This window comes from Salmo salar, chromosome ssa14, assembly GCF_905237065.1.
Source record: "Salmo salar chromosome ssa14, Ssal_v3.1, whole genome shotgun sequence".
Lineage (NCBI taxonomy): Eukaryota > Metazoa > Chordata > Actinopteri > Salmoniformes > Salmonidae > Salmo > Salmo salar.
The window spans coordinates 17708655-17724161 of NC_059455.1; the positions used below are offsets into that span (position 1 = coordinate 17708655).

A 15507-nucleotide genomic window follows, 5' to 3' on the forward strand; every position below is an offset into this window, starting at 1 on the left:
ATTGAAAAAGTTCAGTCCGTTGGTTATTAGGCTATTTGTGATGCGCAATTGTTATCATGCCCTGTTTGCATCAGGGGCATAGACATGGATGGACCTGGGTGCACACAGGCCCACCCACTGGGGAGCCAGGCCCAGACAGGCCCCCCGATCAGATTGATGTGGATTAAGCATTATTGTGGACATTTTTGTATTTTTTCTATAAAAAAAGTTGATGATTTTGAATGTGAAAATCTGAAAAAACTACAGGAAAACATAGGATTTTTCACAAAGGTTGCCTCTCCTTCACTGGGCGGGCCATTGTGTAACTTTTTGACAAAATTAGACTATACCCACTTCTCCAGGCACCACTACACCCCTGCATAGGGCCAATGGAAAGACAGCAGTCACACACAGCATGATGCTAAAGGAGTCCATAAACTCGAACATAATAAGCCAGTATGTCCCAATCACAAGAATACAAAAACAAAACAATTAAGCATTTCCCAATCGAAATGTACAACTATTACTTCCCATTGCAAAAAAACATGTCGTGTTTAGCAGACAAAGTAACCAGTGACCTGCAGTTTAAAGTGGAACTGACAGTGTTTTAACTACTTTGTAGTTATGAAACAAACAGACAATCATAATATAAAAAATATCAAATTCCCAGTTTATGCTACAAAATCTACTTCATAAGAGGTTTTAAAAATAGGTTCTATTTGACTCAACGTTCCATGATGTACACTAAGGCATTGTCGGGCAGAATAGATGGATGCAGTTCAATGCATGTTTAATATAATTCACCAATAAATTTCTTGGGAGTCCAAAACATATTGTTATCAGGTTGTAAATCACAGCTGTCCTGGTACATTGTTTGCTGCCTCCATTCGAGATGCACTGTTTCAGTTTCAATGACTCAATATTCTGGACCAAAACGGAGTGGATAAGTGACTATTTCCCCTCATATCGTTTTTCGGTGGCTATACACAGCTAAAGATGCAGGTGTAATTTGATTAACTAGCAAGAACTTGAACGACTGTTATACAGTTAGCATATCTCTTGCGTTCTCAAATTCACTCTGCCGATCTACTCTGATTTCAGAGCAACCTCATCTGAGTGTGCCAGAGTGCAGAACAACTGATGAATTTTGCAACACCTTCTGAATTTGACCGGTGTCAGTAAACATGAACACTCTAGATAACATGTAAACAGCCTAACCAGCTCTGCTAGGGCGAGTAAAATGGTCAGAGTGAGGTGTTCTCTTATTTGTGCCTGGAAGTAGCTAGTTAGCAAGCTAGCCAACTTAAGCCAGTTAGCTTGGGTGCTTGGTTGGGACAACTGTCACGTCCTGACCATAGAAAGCTTTTATTTTCTATGGTAGACTGGTCAGGGCGTGACAGGGGATTTTGTCTAGTTTATTTATGTCTATGTCTATGAGAGGTGTTGGCATTGAGAGCGCTGCAGAGCGGGCATGCTGAGGTGCGTGTTACCAGTTTGGCGCCACCTGTGCCAGCCCCACGCATCAGGCCTCCAGTGCGCCTGCCCAGTCCGGGGTGTCCTGTTCCTGCTCCCCGCACTCGCCCTGAGGTGCGTGTTACCAGTCTGGCGCCACCTGTGCCAGCCCCACGCATCAGGCCTCCAGTGCGCATTCCCAGTCTAGAGCTTCCGGCGACAGTTCCCAGTCCAGAGCTACCTCCTGAGACGGCCCACAGTCCGGAACCTCCTGAGATGGCCCACAGTCCGGAACCTCCTGAGACGGCCCACAGTCCGGAACCTCCTTAGACGGCCCACAGTCCAGAACCTCGTGAGACGGCCCACAGTCCGGAGCCTCCTGAGACGGCCCACAGTCCGGAACCTCCTGAGACGGCCCACAGCCCGGAGCCTCCTGATACGGCCCACAGTCCGGAGCCTCCTGAGACGGCCCCCAGTCCGGAGCCTCCAGCAACGTCCCGCAGTCCGGAGTCTCCAGCGGCGTCCCGCAGTCCGGAGTCTCCAGCGGCGGTCCGCAGTCCAGAGTCTCCGGCAGCGGTCTGCAGTCCAGAGCCTCTGGCGATGATCCACGGTCCGGTGACACGAAAGCGGAGGGATCAGCTGGCGGAGCGGGGGCTACGCCCCGAACCGGAGCCGCCTCCTATGCTGGCAGATAAGCAGGATGTGAGGGTTCTTCATCCCGCACCAGAACCGCCTCCGATGCAGGAGGATCCGCGGGATGTGAAGTTTCTTCGACCTGCACCGACATTAGACACCCACTCTAACTCTCCCTGTTTTTTTTTTTTTTGTTGTTTAAGTTTGTGCGTTCGAATCCGCACCTTTGGGGGGGGTACTGTCACGTCCTGACCATAGAAAGCTTTTATTTTCTATGGTAGAGTAGGTCAGGGTGTGACAGGGGGTTTTGTCTAGTTTATTTATGTCTATGTTGATTCTAGTTTCTTTTTTCTATGTTGGGGGTTTTGTCTAGTTTCTGTATTTCTATGTTTTTTGGGGGGGGGATGATCTCCAATTAGAGGCAGCTGGTCATCGTTGTCTCTAATTGGGGATCATATTTAAGTTATTGTTTTTCCCACTAGGTTTTGTGGGAGATTATTTTGAGTAAGTGAATGTTGCACCTCTTCGTCACAGTTTGTTGTTTTGTTTATTAGTTTATATTGTATGTCTTGCATATTTTCACAGTTATAATAAAATGTGGAACGATATACACGCTGCGCCTTGGTCTTCATCATACGACAGCCGTGACAACAACCAAGCACCCAAGCTGAAGAAAGACGAGTAGGCTACAATTCCCGATTATTTATCAGTGCAATTTTGACGGCCAACTAGCTGAAAATGTTTATCTAATGTTCCTTCATTAAATTTTAGCTCTACTTGCTCTGGCTAGAATTAGTTGTGTATCTTGTTGTTGTTGATGTGTGAGCTCACTTGCGCTGAGGTGGGACGGGTGACAATATCTGAGGTGTGTCCTTAAAAACCTTCAGTATGCGCTGGTGGGGGTACTTAAGACCAACCGAAAGCTGGTCTTAGCTTAGCGTAGGTTATAGCATGGATTTTGACAACGGAAGTGCAGTCTATCCAGCAGTGATGCACAGTGCCCATATGCACAATGAACAAGAGAGATGTGCTTTTAGTGCCCATAAACCTTGTATTTAGAAACATTAAAAAAATCTTCTTTCGTTTCATTAAAAACCAAGCGTAGCCTCCCCTCCTTTCAATGAAGGACAGTTTTGTCATGCCCAATGCATTCGCCAAGTAGTCAAGACTATCGATAAAGGGTTTGGCTTGTGAGACCACTGTGAAATGAATGTTAATCACCAAACATTTATTAAATTATCAAGTTTGGCAGCAGTAAAACGTTTAAGTTATTTTCCTGTAACAATTGCTTGTTTTCCGTTTTGTTTGATTAAAAAAGAAGCCTTTATAGGAGGCTACCCTTACCCTACTACATCGAAAGCTGGTTCAACAGCAATGCGTCTGGTGTCTTTCTCATCGTGGCCAATTTTTGGCCTCCATAGTAGCCTCCATACAAGGTTTCTAAATGGTGTACTCGTGAGGCTTTTGCCGACATGCTTTGCATTATTCACAATTCACATACGCCAACCTGCAGTGCATACTCCAATCGACTTGTATCCATGCCCATTTCCAAAGAGCGCTTCTTGTCCGGTTACCAAAGACCCGCTCTTCGAAACATAGGCTATTCATATTTTTCACTCCTATAATGCCATTTCAACGGTAGGCCTAGGCTGTCTCTTACTAACTGAGATTGTGCCTCATACGTACAGTAGAACTAACGGGAGCCTAGTATTTTATATTTGAGGAGAAGTGCGATTCCGTAAAGACCTATACTAGTTGAAGCCAATTACAATGTTGACTGTCAACACTCCAAACATATTGAGCAAACACTGGATTTTTTAATTTTTCTGTTGCCATCACTCGTTACTATAGCCTATGCTATTTAACAAACTGTAGTATCAATCCACAATGGACTAGGACGAGAATATTCCTCGCCCCCAGGTGGATTGGACAACGCAAAAACCATCAATAAACTACAGAACCAGTGAGTGGCCAAGACCTCGTCACACCTAAAACTTGTTTATTCATCAAAACCCAGCCCTTTCGCACTACCGCCAGCTATTGCGCTCAAAATAAAGGCTGTGAAAATAGCTAAAATATTTCTGACACACCCCTGGACCTATAGCACTTCCGTCAGCGCTTAGATTTACCATTGTGTAAGGTAAAATACAGCCTTCCGGATCTAAAAAGTGTTATTGTATTGATTTATACACTTTTGTTGATCCATTTAATCCAAACTTTGACCATAACATTTATTTTTTTATCCTTTGAACTCCCACTCTTACGCAAACAAAACAGAACAAGAAAATGTCACATGAAACAATTCTCTACAAACAGGAACTTGTAAGCGTTGCTTTGTTCCATTAAGTGAAAACAAACACTTTCCGTGGGCGGAATTAGTCCTCTGACATAATTAGCAGCGTGCCACTTCAGACACCACAGAACGAGAGAGCCAATGTTCACAACTTCCTTTACTAATTAAACTCTCTCTTTCTCTCTCTCTCTCTCTCTCTCTCTCTCTCTCTCTCTCTCTCTCTCTCTCTCTCTCTCTCTCTCTCTCTCTCTCTCTCTCTCTCTCTCTCTCTCTCTCTCTCTCTCTCTCTCTCTCTCTCTCTCTCTCTCTCTCTCTCTCTCTCTCTCTCTCTCTTTCTAAACACTTCTGAGGCCAGCAGTAAATACAGCAGGAACAATTTTACAATGTGACTCAGACTAATGGGCCTAATGGGCAGTATGTGTGTGTGTGTGTGTGTGTGTGTCGCGCGTGTGAGCATGTGCGTGAGCACTAAAGCACTCCCTCTAACAATGCATACTGTCATTCAACCTCGGCACTAAAGTTTCCATCTGTGGTGGTAACAGTTATGTAAGCCTGTCAAGGGCGGCGTAATAACAAACTAACCAGTCTCTCACAGAAAGAGAACCACAACAGCTAGAGAACACTAGAATAGACTTGTTACAGCATCAAAATGGCATATGACTCATCTGAACTTTAGGTTTCTATGGACAAGGAGAGTGAAGGCACATACTGTCTTCCCCATCAGTCAACCTTTCTGCTTTTTGTTACTCTGACTAACCATGTCAAAGTAATGGTTTCTCTGAATTTCAATTCTCTTTCCTTTCTGTCCAGGTTGTGCGCTAAATAAAAAATACATTTAAAAAAAATCCACTGTTACCAAATTGTTTTGGACGTGTTATGATACCTGCCTCCTTGATGATTAGGAGTGTTGATCTAGGATCAGGACATTCCTGTCCATGTGATCTTATTCATTTTGACCTAAAAAGCAACACTGATCCTAAATCAGCACTCCTACTCTGAAGGTTGATACGGTACATACGGTCCAGATTCCCTGGTTAATGAAGCCATTGCATGAGACATACGGCCCGTGGTCTCTTCCTATCTGTCTCTCCCCCAGTGTGTCCAGTCCTGGATTATACACATGACCTGCTCTATCTCTCTGGACCATTAACCTGGTATCCCCTTCTCCGCTGTTCCTCCAGGACCATTCAGAGATCAACTCCACCATGGTGCGCAGCGAGACCAACACAGCCAGGGTGGAGGGCCTCCGGGCGGGCATGGTCTATGTCGTGCAGGTGCGGGCCAGGACCGTGGCTGGCTTTGGCAAATACAGCGGCAAGATGTGCTTCCAAACCCTCACAGATGGTAAGGACCAAGGGGAGGAGGGGAGGCGAGGGAAGATGGTGGATGGTGGTGGGTAGCTGTGTGTGTTGGTTTGTGTGCGTGTTTGTGTGCGTGTCTGTGTGTTTGAGAGAGAGAGAGAAACTGTAAGAGAGAGACACATAGAATAGGAGTGGATATAGAGCAGAGAGGAAGAAGGATTGGGAATTTGATATCGGATCCTATGATTGTTAATCGCTGTGTGACAACATGTTTATGGATGTTTGATGAACACTGTATTTCTAAATCCACTTTCTTAACGATCGTGTATGAGATTGTTAAGAATAATATATTCGAGTTAAGAATGGTGGTTTTGAGCATTTGTCTTTTCCTGTGTGTAACTGCTTGATCCAAACTGCTTAGCTAATTGGTTCTTCATTGAGCCCGTATGTTGCTGACGAGCTATCCCAGAATGCTTAGCTGTGATTAGTGGCTGATGTGATTAATTATTTGCCACCCGGGGTTGGATTTTCAGGGGGGCGCAACACCTGCTACACTGGCACGGGGGGGGTGACAGTATGAGAGCATGTGTCCAGGTGTTTGTGCGTGGGTGTACGGCACATCTCCTGTCTTTCTTCTGCAATATGCTGCCAGATGATTTACAACACTCTACAGTCGTGGCCTAAAGTTTTGAGAATGACACAAATATTCATTTTCACAAAGTCTGCTGCCTCAGTGTCTTTAGATATTTTTGTCAGATGTTACTATGGAATACTGAAATATAATTACAAGTATTTCATAAGTGTCAAATGCTTTTATTGACAATTACATTAAGTTGATGCAAAGAGTCAATATTTGCAGTGTTGACCCTTCTTTTTCAAGACCGCTGCAATGCGCCCTGACATGCTGTCAATTAACTTCTGGGCCACATCTTGACTGATGGCAGCCCATTCTTGCATAATCAATGCTTGGAGTTTGTCAGAATTTGTGGGTTTTTGTTTTTCCACTCACCTCTTGAGGATTGTTCTCAATGGGATTAAGGTCTGGAGAGTTTCCTGGCCATGGACCCAAAATATCGATGTTTTGTTCCCCAAGCCACTTAGTTATTACTTTTGCCTTATGGCAAGGTGCTCGTATCATGCTGGTAAAGGCATTGTTCGTCGCCAAACTGTTCCTGGATGGTCGGGAGAAGTTGCTCTTGGAGGATGTGTTGGTACCATTCTTTATTCATGGCTGTGTTCTTAGGCAAAATTGTGAGTGAGCCCACTCCCTTGGCTGAGAAGCAACTCCACACATGAATGGTCTCAGGATACTTTAATGTTGGCATGACATAGGACTGATGGCAGCGCTCACCTTGTCTTCTCCGGACAAGCTTTTTTCCGGATGCCCCAAACAATCGGAAAGGGGATTCATCAGAGAAAATGACTTTACCCCAGTCCTCAGCAGTCCAATCCCGATACCTTTTGCAGAATATCAGTCTGTCCCTGATGTTTTTCCTGGAGAGAAGTGGCTTCTTTGCTGCCCTTCTTGACACCAGGCCATCCTCCAAAAGTCTTCGCCTCACTGTGCATGCAGATGCACTCACACCTGCCTGCTGCCATTCCTGAGCAAGCTCTGTACTGGTGGTGCCCCGATCCCACAGCTGAATCAACTTTAGGAGACGGTCCTGGCGCTTGCTGGACTTCCTTGGGCGCCCTGAAGCCTTCTTCACAACAACTGAACCGCTCTCCTTGAAGTTCTTGATGATCCGATAAATGGTTGATTTAGGTGCAATCTTACTGGCAGCAATATCCTTGCCTGTGAAGCCCTTTTTGTGCAAAGCAATGATGACGGTACGGGTTTCCTTGCAGGTAACCATGGTTGACAGAGGAAGAACAATGATTCCAAGCACCACCCTCCTTTTGAAGCTTCCAGTCTGTTATTTGAACTCAATTAGCATGACAGGGTGATCTCCAGCCTTGTCCTCGTCAACACTCACACCTGTGTTAACGAGAGAATCACTGACATGATGTCAGCTGGTCCTTTTGTGGCAGGGCTGAAATGCAGTGGAAATGTTTTTGGGGGATTCAGTTCATTTGCATGGCAAAGAGGGACTTTGCAATTAATTGTAATTCATATGTTCACTCTTCATAACATTCTGGAGTATATGCAAATTGCCATCATACAAATTGAGGCACCAAACTTTGTGAAAATTTATATTTGTGTCATCTCAAAACTTTTGACCACGACTGTACATGCTCCGGGTAGAAGATGAGCTTTTAGGCACAGGTCTAGGGTCAGTTTACCTTCTCAGAATCCTAACCGTAACCACTGGGGAGGTAAAACACTAAACATACCTTCTTATCTATCTATGATTCACATTGAAGGGCAAATCTCCGCTTGACTTCACAAATGCCACAACTCCCCCTAATCCTCCATCCTTTCCTCACTCTCTCCCTCCCCATAGCCCTTCCTCCCTGTCAGATAGTCCAGAGGTGGATAAGTGCAGGTGTTGTTCTAATCTGCGGGAGCAGATTTAGTAGTCTTGACACAAACTCTAATACACTACATGACCAAAAGTATGTGGACACCTGCTCGTCGAACATCTCATTACAAAATCATGGGCATTAACCTGGAGTTGGTCCCCCCTTTGATTCTATACACACACAAAAAAAACAACCTCCACTCTTCTGGGAAGGCTTTCCACTAGATGTTGGAACATTGCTGCGGGGGCTTGCTTCCATTCAGCCACAAGAGCATTAGTGAGGTTGGGCACTGATGTTGGGCAGTCGGCGTTCCAATTCATCCCAAAGGTGTTCGATGGGGTTTAGGTCAGGGCTCTGTGCAGGAGAGTCAAGTTCTTCCACACCGATCTCCACAAACCATTTATGTATAGATCTCGCTTTATGCACAGGGGCATTGTCATGCTAAAACAGGAAAGGTCCTTCCTCAAACTGTTGCCACAAAGTTGGAAGCACAGAATCGTCTAGAATGTCATTGTATGCTGTAGTGTTAAGATTTCCCTTCACTGGAACTAAGGGGCCTAGCCAGAATCATGAAAACAGTCCCAGACCATTATTCCTCCTCTGACAAACTTTACAGTTGACACTTTCCATTGGGGCAGGTAGCGTTCTCCTGGCATCCGCCAAATCTAGATTTGTCAGTCGGATTGTAAGATAGTAAAGCGTGTTTCATCACTCCAGAGAACGAATTTCCACTGCTCCAGAGTCGAATGGCAGCGAGCTTTACACCACTCCAGCCAATGCTTGGCATAGAGAATGGTGATCTTAGGCTTGTGTGTGGCTGCTCGGCCATGGAAACCCATTTCATGAAGCTCTCGATGAACAGTTATTGTGCTGATGTTGCTTCCAGAGGCAGTTTGGAACTCGGTAGAGAGTGTTGCAACCGAGGACAGAAGATTTTTACGCACTACTTCGTGGCTGAGCTGTTGTTGCTCCTATACGTTTCCATTTCACAATAACAGCACTTACAGTTGACCGGGGAAGCTCAAGCGGGGCAGAAATTTGACAAACTGAATTTGTTGGAAAGGTGGCATCCTATGGCGGTGCCACGTTGAAAGTCTCTGAGCTCTTCAGCAAGGCCATTCTACAGCCAATGTTAGTCTATGGAGATTACATGGCTCTGTGCTCCATTTTATACACCTGTCAACAACAGGTCTGGCTGAAATAGCCTAATCCACTCATTTGAAGGGGTGTCCACATACTTTTGTATATATAGTGTACCAGCCATGTCGCTCAAGATCCAAGGCTAAATTCAACGTTCGTCCAGGTACCCAGGACCCCAGCCACTAAAAAACAGCCACTAGGAGCGACGGTGAAGGCTATTACCATCAAGAAGGCTTGCGGTTTGCTAGAGCGTTGGGGATGGGCGTAAGCCGCGAGCTCCGGCTCCGAGGGTCGGATGTTCAATCCCAGAACTCTTTTTGTTTTAACCCTTTCCCAAACCTTAACTCTTATCTTAACCATTCTAAATGAATGCCTAAATCTTCTCCTAAAATCCTAATCTTTACTAGATGCTGTTCTTCCACTAATCTCATTGCAACTCCCCTCCAAATCTCCGACCACTACCTTGTATCCTTTTCCCTCTTGCTCTCATCCAACACTTCTCACTCTGCCCCTACTCGGATGGTATTGCGCCGTCCCAACCTTCGCTCTCTCTCTCCCGCTACTCTCTCCTCTTCCATCCTATCATCTCTTCCCTCTGCTCAAACCTTCTCCAACCTATCTCCTGATTCTGCCTCCTCAACCCTCCTCTCCTCCCTTTCTGCATCCTTTGATTTTCTCTGTCCCCTATCCTCCAGGCCGGCTCGGTCCTCCCATCCTGCTCCGTGGCTCGACGACTCACTACGAGCTCACAGAACAGGGCTCCGGGCAGCCGAGCGGAAATGGAGGAAAACTCGCCTCCCTACGGACCTGGCATCCTTTCACTCCCTCCTCTCTACATTCTCCTCTTCTGTCTCTGCTGCTAAAGCCACTTTCTACCACTCTAAATTCCAAGCATCTGCCTCTAACCCTAGGAAGCTCTTTGCTACCTTCTCCTCCCTCCTGAATCCTCCTCCCCCTCCCCCCCCTCCCTCTCTGCGGATGACTTCGTCAACCATTTTGAAAAGAAGGTTGACGATATCCGATCCTCGTTTGCTAAGTCAAACGACACTGCTGGTCCTGCTCACACTGCCCTACCCTGTGCTTTGACCTCTTTCTCCTCTCTCTCTCCAGATGAAATCTCGCGTCTTGTGATGGCCGGCCGCCCAACAACCTGCCCACTTGACCCTATCCCCTCCTCTCTTCTCCAGACCATTTCCGGAGACCTTCTCCCCTACCTCACCTCGCTCATCAACTCATCCTTGACCGCTGGCTACGTCCCTTCCGTCTTCAAGAGAGCGAGAGTTGCACCCCTTCTGAAAAAACCTACACTCGATCCCTCCGATGTCAACAACTACAGACCAGTATCCCTTCTTTCTTTTCTCTCCAAAACTCTTGAACGTGCCGTCCTTGGCCAGCTCTCCTGCTATCTCTCTCAGAATGACCTTCTTGATCCTAATCAGTCAGGTTTCAAGACTGGGCATTCAACTGAGACTGCTCTTCTCTGTGTCACGGAGGCTCTCCGCACTGCTAAAGCTAACTCTCTCTCCTCTGCTCTCATCCTTCTAGACCTATCTGCTGCCTTTGATACTGTGAACCATCAGATCCTCCTCTCCACCCTCTCCGAGTTGGGCATCTCCGGCGCGGCCCACGCTTGGATTGCGTCCTACCTGACAGGTCGCTCCTACCAGGTGGCGTGGCGAGAATCTGTCTCCGCACCATGCGCTCTCACCACTGGTGTCCCCCAGGGCTCTGTTCTAGGCCCTCTCCTATTCTCGCTATACACCAAGTCACTTGGCTCTGTCATATCCTCACATGGTCTCTCCTATCATTGCTATGCAGACGACACACAATTAATCTTCTCCTTTCCCCCTTCTGATAACCAGGCGGCGAATCGCATCTCTGCATGTCTGTCAGACATATCAGTGTGGATGACGGATCACCACCTCAAGCTGAACCTCGGCAAGACGGAGCTGCTCTTCCTCCCGGGGAAGGACTGCCCATTCCATGATCTCGCCATCATGGTTGACAACTCCCTTGTGTCCTCCTCCCAGAGTGCTAAGAACCTTGGCGTGATCCTGGACAACACCCTGTCGTTCTCCACTAACATCAAGGCGGTGACCCGATCCTGTAGGTTCATGCTCTACAACATTCGCAGAGTACGACCCTGCCTCACACAGGAAGCGGCGCAGGTCCTAATCCAGGCACTTGTCATCTCCCGTCTGGATTACTGCAACTCGCTGTTGGCTGGGCTCCCTGCCTGTGCCATTAAACCCCTACAACTCATCCAGAACGCCGCAGCCCGTCTGGTGTTCAACCTTCCCAAGAAGTTCTCTCACGTCACCCCGCTCCTCCGCTCTCTCCACTGGCTTCCAGTTGATGCTCGCATCCGCTACAAGACCATGGTGATTGCCTACGGAGCTGTGAAGGGAACGGCACCTCCATACCTTCAGGCTCTGATCAGGCCCTACACCCAAACAAGGGCACTGCGTTCATCCACCTCTGGCCTGCTGGCCCCCCTACCTCTGAGGAAGCACAGTTCCCGCTCAGCCCAGTCAAAACTGTTCGCTGCTCTGGCACCCCAATGGTGGAACAAGCTCCCTCATGACGCCAGGACAGCGGAGTCAATCACCACCTTCCGGAGACACCTGAAACCCCACCTCTTTAAGGAATACCTAGGATAGGATAAAGTAATCCTTCTAACCCCCCCCCCTTAAAAGATTTAGATGCACTATTGTAAAGTGGTTGTTCCACTGGATATCATAAGGTGAATGCACCAATTTGTAAGTCGCTCTGGATAAGAGCGTCTGCTAAATGACTTAAATGTAAATGTAAATGTAAACTTAACCTTTGATGTTTGACATTTATAGACAAATGTCGGATTCTGTAGTGAGACTGAGAGCTTGTTGATTTTACACCTGTCAGCCTGGTAGACCCATCCGCTAAATCCCTCACCCTATGTAGTGTCTGCCTCCCCTGTCCTCCCTGCGTCCCCCTGGCCCACCTCTTCTCACCCGTGTCAACAACACCCTCCACTTGTCTCACCCCACCCTACACTTGTCTCATCACCTTATTCACTGGCTGCCCTCCTCCATCCTTCTCTCTGAATCTTCTCTTTTTCCTCTTCTCTCCCCCTCCTCTCACAGTCGACAATCCCTCATATCTGTCTGTCATCACATTGTCAAATGCCTCCCACAGTTGTCTCCTCACCCCCCACCATCACCCCACTCACTCAGTTATTTGATTGACAGGTGCAATGAGGAGGAGATGATTGGCCATTTTCTCAGAAGTGAGGTTACAAGTTTATCAACTTTGAAAGAAGAATTACTTTCCCATTGTTCCTCAACTGCAGTGTATGATATACCATTTTGGAGGTCTGTGTCTCTACTTTTATCCAATGTAAAAAACATAATTTCACATTTTTCTACATAAGACTGAATCAATGCGATCGGTCACATATAATGACGAGATGCACGTCTCCACCATTTCAAACTGTTGAAGATGGACAGAAGGGTGTGTTCATAACAATTCAACTGTTCAACCTTAGCTAGCAAATAGATAGAGTTGGCTAAACTTGAAATATAAAGATTTATTGGCTAATCACTAGCATGTGGGCTTGAGAGATTGTTGATGAGACCTGGAGCTACAAAAAGTGAGTCATTATTAGTAAATGTGCATTATGCATCGTTCTAGTTACATTTGTAACAAAAAAAAGGGCATTTTCATAGACAGACTTGAAAACCTGACAGAGACAGACTTTTGATAAAATAATTTAATTATTAGTGGATCTTATGGTTGTGGAAGGCTTCGGTATAACTTCACAAGCCCTGAATTCATTAGATTATTGCTGACTGTTTGAAATGCAGTGGAATCATGGAATCAATCATGGCACCTATGGAATCATGTAGTAACCAAAAAAAAGTAACAAAACTAAATGTATTTTATATTTGAGATTCTTCAAAGTTGCCACCCTTTGCCTTGATGACAGCTTTGCACACTCTTTGGCATTCTCTCAACCAGCTTCATGAGGTAGTCACCTGGAATGCATTTCAATTAACAGGTGTGCCTTGTTAAAAGTTAATTTGTGGAATTTCTTTCCTTCTTATTGCGTTTGAGACAATCAGTTGTGTTGTGACAAGGTAGGGGTGGTATACAGAAGATAGCCCTATTTGGTAAAAGACCAAGTCCATATTATGGCAAGAATAGCTCAAATAAGCAAAGAGAAACAAAAGTCCATCATTACTTTAAGACATGGAGGTCAGTCAATCCTGGAAAATTTCAAGAACTTTGAAAGTTTCTTCAAGTGCAGTCGCCAAAACTATCAATCGCTATGATGAAACTGGCTCTCATGAGGACCGCCACAGGAAAAGTTAATTTGTGGAATTTGTGGAACCAGAGTTACCTCTACTGCAGAGGATAAGTTAATTAGAGTTAACTGCACCTCAGATTGCAGCCCAAATAAATGCTTCACAGAGTTCAAGTAGCAGACACGTCAACATCAACTGTTCAGAGGAGACTACGTGAACCAGGCCTTCATGGTCAAATTGCTGCAAAGAAACCACTACTAATGGACACTAAGAAGAAGATGAGACTTGCTTGGGCCAAGAAACAAGAGCAATGGACATTAGACTGGTGGAAATCTGTTATTTGGTCTGATGAGTCCAAATTTGAGATTTTTGGTTCCAACCGCCGTGTCTTTGTGAGACTTACATGCTGACCAGACTGGACACGTCGTGTGCCCGAGTGTCGCAAAATAAATTTAGAAATCCATGTTATTCAATTATTGCACCCACCCTGCTCTCGCGCACCAACGAGCGTCTGCGATGCCAAGGGCTAAAATAGAACTCCTTTCTATTTCTGATGCAGATTGCGCTGCAAGTCCTGCCTCTCCCATCTCCTCATTGGTTTATAGAAGCAGGTACCCACGTGCCATCTCCTCATTGGTTATACCCATGTGGGTGATTGAAATACAAACTGTTTTGCCAGTTGTCATGGTAATACTATGAAAGTGTAGATGCCAATCACCATATAAGTTCAAAGATGAAAAAGCCTGGAAGGAGAGATGACTAGAAACGATTCGGTTGGCAGTTTTATGTGTGGATTAATTGTCGTAGTAGAGGACATTGTGCATTTCAGGTAAAATAAAAACTCAATGTTTATATCCCAGGACAAATTTGCTAGCAAACGCAAGCTAGCTAAATAGGACACATAAGCTAGCAAGTGCAAGCTAACTAGCTAAATTGCCATACATGTTTAATGCTTTTCGACCTGTCCCCAAGTTAAAGTCATTGGTTCAGAGTTTGTTTTGATATTTTAACATGCGGGTCGTGATCGCATTTGGTGTAGGGGGACAAAATAAATGTATGCACGATAGCGCACCATGGCGCACATGCGCAGACGGTTTGGGTTCCGTATTAGAGTAGGCGAACAGATGATCTCTGCATGTGTGGTTCCCTCTGTGAAGCATGGAGGATGAGGTGTGATGGTGTGGGGGTGACACTGTCTGTGATTTATTTAGAATTCAAGGCACATTCAGCATGGCTACCACAGCATTCTTCACTGATACGCAATCCTATCTGGTTTGTGTTTAGTGGGACTATCATTTGTTTTTCAACAGGACAACGACCCAAAACACACCTCCAGGCTGTGTAAGGGCTATTTGACCAAGAAGGAGAGTTATGGAGTGCTGCATCAGATGACCTGGCCTCCACAATCCCCTGACCTCAACCCAATTGAGATGGTTTGGGATGAGTTGGACAACAGAGTGAAGGGAATAACCGTTGGAAAAGCATTCCTCATGAAGCTGGTTGAGAGAATGCCAAGAGTGTGCAAATTTGTCATCAAGGCAAAGGGTGGCTACTTTGAAGAATCTCAAATATAAAATATATTCTGATTTGTTTAACACTTTTTTGGTTACTACATGATTCCATATGTGTTATTTTATAGTTTTGATGTCTTCACTATTATTCTACATTTTAGAAAATAGTAAAAATTTACAAAAAACCCTTGAATGAGTAGGTGTGTCCAAACTTTTGACTGGTACTGTAAATCATGAATCGCCCATAAGTAAAAAAAAATATGACCATATCACCCAGCCCTACATGACTGATTGTAATGTGCTGTTATTTACTGTTAGCTAGCACTCAGACAGTTGATTTCTGCTCAAGCCAATCATAATTTACACCTGTCTGAGTTTAGGAGACTCCTTCAGCAGCATAGAGAAATAGCCCACTGACTTTACAGGGAACAAAAGAGTAGGACTATAATTCA

General features: G+C 45.5%; 1 protein-coding gene across 2 annotated transcripts in view; it reads left to right on the top strand.

Moving 5' to 3' along the window:
* LOC106568848 (ephrin type-B receptor 1) overlaps window positions 1-15507 on the top strand; it is a 300730-nt gene that overhangs the window by 239728 nt on the left and 45495 nt on the right. For both annotated transcript variants that reach the window (XM_045694009.1, XM_045694010.1), the window contains exon 7: window positions 5539-5701. In XM_045694009.1, the coding sequence (XP_045549965.1) occupies window positions 5539-5701 (163 nt within the window). The remainder of the gene's footprint in view (window positions 1-5538; window positions 5702-15507) is intronic.